This window comes from Oreochromis aureus, linkage group 11, assembly GCF_013358895.1.
Source record: "Oreochromis aureus strain Israel breed Guangdong linkage group 11, ZZ_aureus, whole genome shotgun sequence".
NCBI lineage: Eukaryota > Metazoa > Chordata > Actinopteri > Cichliformes > Cichlidae > Oreochromis > Oreochromis aureus.
The window spans coordinates 18,592,446-18,600,038 of record NC_052952.1 but is presented as its reverse complement, the minus strand read 5'-3'; the positions used below and the strand labels follow the sequence as shown (position 1 = coordinate 18,600,038).

The window sequence follows — 7,593 nt, the reverse complement described above, 5'->3', positions numbered from 1 at the left end:
ATGTGAGGTGTGTGCTTTTTTCCCCCTTTTATGCCACATCATAGTATTTAATGTAAACTACTCCTTTACACCCATCCATTTTGCATTGTATAAAACTTACAAACTAACTTGATACCTCTAATCATGCGAACTTTTTGTGCGAGGTGAACAAGTTCAGTGATCTCATCAACAGAAGGGGGAGGATCAGACTTGGCAAGAACAACAAAGCTGACACATCACACACAGTCCTCTCTGAGAGACAATAAAAAGGACACAATATAAGTTGGTGTGCAAACACCTATACAAATTCCCAGCTCACCCATCAAGGTGACACTGGTGTCTACAGCCCTCTAGTGGTGAAAATATGTACAATCCAAGTAATGTACACATAAAACTCCCTGCAACAATCTATTTATTTTATTCTTAAATAAAACGTGTAATTGAAAAAAAAAAAGTCTCAAAAAGAACACAAGCTGCATGCCTGGCACAGCTGTGGTTTGATCCTGTATATGCATGAAGAATGAGAAATTTGATGCTAAAGGCTGTGGTTGTAAGAATGACATTCACGTTTGACAATTGTTGCAAAGTGAGCCAGTTTCTTGCACCATCTCCACTAAATCTGTAAACTGTTGGTTGTGTACATGGCACATTTCCTAATAAACAAAGGAAAGCTCAGGCACCCACATGTCATATTGTTAAATAAAACCCTGCTAATTCCATTTCTGGAGCCTCCTGCTGGCAAACTGAAGGGATTTGCAACTGCAACATCCTTTGTTATTCATTAAAATGTATGACTTCAATTGTAGCCCATTCCAAAAAGTCCTACCTTAATGCTCCATCTTTAGGTGTGTGTCAAAGCTGTATGACTATTTGTCATGCTGTATAGTGTCAGCAAAGCAAACAGTCAGATACATATTTGTATTTTGTAAAATGATGTAGACACTGGAAGTTAAGAAATGAAATAATAGAGCAACCATGGTTTTTATATTCTTTACTGTCATATTTAGCAAAAAAGGGTGTGCTTAACATCATCAACTTTAAAATCAGTTGTTCATAAAAAGGCAACAGAGAGTTGAGGTGTTATTTCAGGCCACTATCTGCTCCACTCCTCACAGTTAGACAAAACATTTTTCCCATATAAGGTTCTCTCTTTGGTGATCAGATAAAAACGGAAAGATTCTCAAATGTTACCATCAGTGAAATGAACAGGAAACTACACCGTGATATATTTAGTTTTCAAAAAGATGCAAAGATACATCTGTCTAACTGAAATGGAACAGAGACTGACCTGTCTCGCTAACTAAGTCAGTGAGATAAAACATTGCTTTAAATAATTCAACTGTTGTCATTAAAAAACAAACAAATGAACAAATGAAATTATTAAAAATGAATGAAACCCACTGACAGGTCAAGTTATTCAGTTGGTATACAAAAAACCCCCCAAAACAAAACAAAACAGTCATATAAAAGTGCATAAAACAGTCAGGTCCACACAGTACTCTGTTCTTGTAAATAGCCAACCTTTCTGTTCCTGTTTTGATAATGTCAAAATAAATATTTTCTGAGAGCAGCATCTTCTGATCCACCACCATGCAGACATCTGTTTGTTTAAATATCATCTGGAGTCATGATTGAACTGCCTAGAGGGTCCTGCACTCCAGGAACACTGTAAACAGACTTCACAGTGGCACTCTGAGACTCTTCATCATTGTCAGGCTTCCAGTTGTTGATGTCCCTCAAAGCTATTCCCCCTGTCAAACAGAGGAGATAAGCATTACTTACAAACTGCATGTGCCGACAGTCTTTCCTAATACATACTAATAAACTTACCTGATAATGTAGAAGAACACACTTCATTTACACTCAGTATAAACACTTGTACACTTTACTGCAATAATTCCAATAATTGTTTGCAGTTCTGAAGTAGTATGCATTTACTGCAGATTTCTAATACTTTGCGGGGGTTTCATATTTGTAAATGAAGTTGACATACACTCAATAGGACACTTCATTAGGTACACCTTGCTAGTACCAGATTGAACCACTTTTGCCTTCAGAGCTGCCATAGTTGTTTGTGGCACAGATTCAACAAGATCCTGGAAATACTTATCATATGAATGCTTCACACAGTTGCATTGTGAATTTCCTGTCCCACCACATCCCAAAGGTGCTCTATTGGATTTGAGTACATTGAACTCATTATCATGTTCAAGAAACTGGTTTAAGATGATGATTTGAGCTTTGTAACATGAATCATTTTTCTGCTGTAAGCAGCGATCAAAAGATGAAATGCCCAAAGTGTCAAAGTGTGCCAAGGAAACATCCCCTACACCAGCCATTCACAAAGTCAAGAATACTGTGGCCAACTTAAAAGCAAGAAAATCTTCACTCTAATCAAAATGCGAGAAAGCATCAACAACATCATCAAGAGAACGCATCAACATCAACAACATAGGCTGTTGGCTATAAACTGCTAATGTTACTCAGTCATATGCAAACCCGTATGCAAAGTGTTACTGCCAATGTGTGACCTGTATGTCACTGGGACACAAACCTCAATACCAGAGCAGCAAATGTAGGTCAGAGTAATGAATAATAATACAAACTAACCACATTCTATGACCAGTTTCAATATATGTATATAAATATGAAACTGTCCATAGTTTCTGAATTTCTGTTATTACTATGGCCAACCTGCAAGTACCTTTGGAGCACACTAGGTGGCCCCAGCCCACACTTTGGAAGTCACTGCCCTACACAATTACACGACCAGCACCAACCTAAACTGTCGATACAAGTAGGTTGGATCCATGCTCTCATGGTTATTTTTATGGTGTCTATGCAAAATTCGGACATTACCATTTGTATGTTGCAACAGAAACTGAGACTCATCAGACCAAGCAAAGTTTTCCCAGCTTTCTATTGTCCAATTTTGGTGAGCCCATGTGAATTATAGTCTCAGTTTCCTATTTCTAGCTGACAGGAGAGGCACCTGGTGTGGTCGTCTCCTGAGCCCATTTGCTTCGAGGTTTGATGCATTCAGAGATGCTCTTCTGCAGACTTTGGTTGTAACAAGTGATTATTTCAGAGAGTGATGCCTTCCTATCAGCTTGAAGCAGTCTGGCCATTCTCCTTTGACCTCTGGCATCAACAAGGTATTTTCAACCAGAGAACCTCTGCTCACTAGATATTTTCTTTTTTTCTTACCATCCTTTATAAAACATAGAAATGGTCATGTGGGAAAATCCTGGCAGATCAGCAGTTCCTCAACAACCATGCCACGCGCATAGTCACTTAGATCACTTTTCTTCCTAATTCTGATGTTTCAGCAGGTCGTCTTGACCATGTCTACATGCACTGAGATGCTGCCATGTGATTGGCTGATTAAATATTTGCGCTATTATTTGTGTAAGAGTTATTGAAAACACCTACCTAAAAAAAGTGTAAAGTATAAAGTAACTGTAAAGTATAAAAGAGCTCATTGGTAAAGAGAATACTTACTTGCTATATTTTCACTGGGATTTTCTGTACCATAACGGAATTTGTTCTCTTTGTCGGCTGATTTCTTAAAGTTTTCCAGCTATAAAAAAACAAAACAAAAACAAACCCTCAAACACTTTAATGCATCATAAATTAGATCCATGTTAAATCAGTCAAAGAAGATATAAGCAGACATGCTTACCTCTGTGCAAATGGACTCCGAAAGCCGGCTGGTGAACGGATCTTTATCATCAAATTTGCAAGAACTTCAAGAAAGCCAGAGAGGTATTACTATTTTTTTTAAAACAAACATCTTTAAAATAAGTGTTACAAAACAGTAAGGAAATATTTTACCTTGAACGTTGTGACAATGATGGCTCACAGTCAACTGAGGCCTCTTGGTTCTATTAAAAAAAAAAAAAAAAGCTACTGAATCCAATAGACTGAACAGGTGAATAACAGTTAAAGGCAGAAAACAAGCCTGACCTGTGGAGCCTTATGAGTTTTTGCATCACGAGTACCATTTCCTGCTTCGACGTCTCGTTTCTTTGCTTCTTTTTGCCGCTGCAGCTTAACATAATCATACGTGCTTATGCCTTTATGATCTATAAACCAGAGTGAGGAGCAAACACCACATGATATAGTGAGGTTTAATCACTGTAAGAGGGGAAAATAACCTTATGAAATGTATGTCTCCAAAATTCTCTTACAGAGGTAAAGGTGGAAGCCCAGCAGATGGCTTAGCAGCAGCAGGCAGGCGGTGCTCAGCATGACTGTTACGAAGGCTAGTATTAGGAGACCAGCTGAACTCGTCTTTATGGGAGCTAACGGCAAAAACATCAGCCAGGTAGTATTCCCCGACACATCTTTGAAAAGAAGGAGCAAAAAGGACAGCTTTCAGTGCTGCAATTTCCACCGACTCGGTAAGATTATACTGCAGGTTACTCACCGGCAAACTGCGGTGCAGTCCGTAAGCTGTACGGATCGAGGTAATGCTGAATAAATACGAACAACACAACCACAAAAAGCAGAAAGACGCCTATTGTAGCTGAGCACAGTGCCAAGAAGAAGTACCTGAAAGTAATGCATGAAAAACGATGAATTCATAGAGCAAGTCTTACTCCATGTGGACAGCAACGATAAGGCTCATAAATCCAAAAACTTTAACTTACCGGTAGTTCCTTCCACCCACACAGGTGTTCAGCCATTTGCAATGGTGGTCAAAGTCTTCCACACACTTGTTGCAAACACCACAGTGTTTTACTTTGGGGCCACTGCAAGAAGATTGTATTTTTTACATCATTACAAAAACGTTTTTCCTCATTTGTGATAAGGTACCTGCCAATTTGAAAATGCAAATGAACATTAGACACTGCTGCTCAGGATACATACACATTCACATCACAAAGATAACAGTGCAGGTTGTGGATAACATGCGGTTGCTTTGTTCGGTCAAAGAGAGGCGTCGGCGTGGAATAGCTCTGCTTGGCCCTCACGCTGTCATCTGCTGGATCTATAGTGAGAGCTGCGATGTGTGCGAATAAGTGCACAATAAACGCTATGCCCATCAGCTGCACAAAACAACAGTCAAGGAAATTTTTCTTTTAAAAAACGGCCTTAAAGAATATTGCAACGTGTGATAAATGTGCAGTAATGTGAAAAACTATTAAGTGGGACTAGTATGAGAGAACAACTGCTGTACAAGTCTTGTGCATGAGAAATAAAGACTGAAGACATTGACTGTTCTTGTGGTTGACATCATGCGGCATTCAACAGCTTACAAAAAGACCACTGATTATGTCTTTTGGGCCAGAAAAAGAAAGTGTGTCACACTGGGTGTGACTGAAGCCCATACAGACACGCCACACAACAAAATCCTTGTCCTGTTCAGCAGCACCGACAAAAAAAACAACAAAAAAACCCACAGCACAGGCTAATGTTTGCTCCATATTCAAATAAGAAAGACCCACTGTGTGTTAAGGATACAGTATAGGCCACATGTTTCCACGGCAGGGGCAGAAGCGGGATATAGATACCAAAGCTGACTATGGTGAGATAGCTGTACACCGACCACCCAGCCACCTGGAAGGCTTGAGGGGGCCACGACCATCCGTTCCTTCTGGGAGGCTTGGAGGGGACAAGCTCATTTTTGCTGCTGCCAAGCATGGGAGCTGTCCGTCTGAACCTCTGACTGAAGCAGTTCATCTAGATGGTGCGAGAGAAGAATAAGGACAGGTTGGAGTACACGTAAAAGTACAGTACTGGCAGAGTGTGGCCACATTTGCTGGGGAAATGAGCTAGGAAAATGAGTTGAGCATAATGGCAGTGACTGTTCATCCACAGATGGTGCTATACCGAGACTGTATTAGGTTCAGCTAGATGTTCTACAATGATCCGGCCACTCTAGTTTACTTTCAAGGGTGTATATTTATTGAAAAAGAAATATATAAGCACTGCAGTGTGATAGTAAAGTGAAGTGTAACTGAAGAGCAGTACGAACTATATTTCTTACATTTTAAACTTCATAAAAGCAGCATTAATTTCTCAGCCACTAAATTCAAAATGCATATGAACAAGAAAGGGGATTCAGTCGCAAAGCCTGCAGGAAACAGCTGATTAAAGTGACTTCCACAAACTTTAACATCCCCTTCTTTTTCAGAGGCCTTGCAATCACATGTTTTGCTTTCAGCCTTACCCTTAGCACAGCATATGAATTGTGCAATCCGTTTAACTTAAAAAGCATAAAAGGTCAACTTTTTCTGGACTTTCTGCAAAAAGGCAGTTAATTGTGTTCTTGTTCATCTACGCATTAGAAATCTGAGTGCAACTTTGCGTTCTCTGTCAACAAAAGAAGCAACAGAGCCATACAGCTGTATTCCTGGCAGCTAGTTTTGCCGCCTCTGCTTTGCTTAACAACTAAAGCGAGTAGCTGGCAATCAGTTTATGGTTGCTTTAGTGGATAAACCCGGCTGTTTAATTTGCAAGAAATCTAGCTGACTCCATTTGCACCCCTTAAAACAACAACAACAACAATAATAATAATAATAATAATAATAATAATAACGACGACACTAGTCTTAACCCATAATTACTTACCTTTCTACTTGCGACAGCGACCATAACATTAAACTTTCTTCAGTTCATTCGATTTTCACCGCCTAATGTCCCATCATAACTTTGTCAGCCAAGCAGGTGTTTCTTATGAGTAAAATTCACATGATAATAAAAACACGACAACATCGACAAATCACTTTAAAGCTCCCGTCTGTTGGATAAAACGGGCACACTGGTCCTCCGGTGTCCTTGGATTTGTGAAAGCCGAAGGACGTGAAGTAGAAGAATCAACTCACTCAGCAGGACGGTGCAGCGCTATGGAAACTGTGCGACTGCGCATGCGCAATGGCTCTCTTACCTGCGTTTTTCCCCTTTTTTGTGTGCATGTGATTGTGTGTGTTTTCTTCTTTGTGAACCTTGTCTGGCCAGATGATGTGCATGCAACTCGCCTTTTAAACGCACTATTAAATACTTACAGGTGTCAGGGAATATGAAACCAATGTTCAATGCTTCCACAGAACAAGAAGGAACTGCAGACAGACATATGTGCTCACAGGGTACTTCTGCTTTCAAAAATAAAGCCCGTGCTTTATTTTCTCCTCATACTAGACCGTGTTAGATGCATATGTAGCAGCACCCATAGTGCTTCAGTTTCACTTCCCTAACACACCGAGACAAACAGCGTACATTGCTCAGTTAGAACTTACAGGTGGAAGCTTACCCATGCTGAAAACCCGAGGACTCAGCAGTTCATTTACTCTGAAACTACATTTTTTAGCTGTAAATGCACGATATTTGGATAACATGGACATTTCCTATTTTTGTGCTCCCATAGTGTATATACAGTGCTGTGAGAAAGTACTTGTACCCTTCCTGTTTTCTTATTTTTTGCAGCGATGTCAGACTTATAAGGTTCACATCATCAATCAAATTGTAATATTAGACGACGTTTTATTTATAGATGTATGTATATTTATTCAAGCCTTCCTGGCCCTGTGTGGAAAAGGTTAGCAACCTAAACAAGCCCAAAAAGCAACACATACGACATCATACCACTATCTACAGAAACTGAAGAACAGA

The 7,593-nt window shown here is 39.7% G+C and overlaps 1 protein-coding gene across 1 annotated transcript; it reads right to left on the bottom strand.

The window, feature by feature from the left end:
- Positions 1-961: 961 nt before the first annotated feature.
- Positions 962-6,860, bottom strand: zdhhc11 (zinc finger DHHC-type containing 11). The gene is made up of 11 exons (XM_031746238.2): positions 6,556-6,860; positions 5,446-5,664; positions 4,852-5,030; positions 4,632-4,733; positions 4,409-4,533; positions 4,170-4,325; positions 3,946-4,064; positions 3,814-3,863; positions 3,662-3,725; positions 3,481-3,559; positions 962-1,730 (listed from the first exon to the last, which is right to left on the bottom strand). The coding sequence occupies exons 1-11, from the start codon at positions 6,577-6,579 to the stop codon at positions 1,588-1,590; spliced, it is 1,260 nt and encodes a 419-aa protein (XP_031602098.1). The 5' UTR covers positions 6,580-6,860; the 3' UTR covers positions 962-1,587.
- Between the last annotated feature and the right edge of the window lie 733 nt (positions 6,861-7,593).

What these genes read in the sequence shown, in the direction of transcription:
- zdhhc11 (XM_031746238.2), bottom strand. Translation starts at nt 6,579, where the DNA reads ATGGTCGCTGTCGCAAGTAGAAAG. An exon ending in TATCTTTGTGATGTGAATGT is followed by an intron (nt 4,734 to 4,851) that starts GTATGTATCCTG and finishes ATCTTCTTGCAG; the next exon opens with TGGCCCCAAAGTAAAACACT. An exon ending in TCCCAGTGAAAATATAGCAA is followed by an intron (nt 1,731 to 3,480) that starts GTAAGTATTCTC and finishes TCTGTTTGACAG; the next exon opens with GGGGAATAGCTTTGAGGGAC.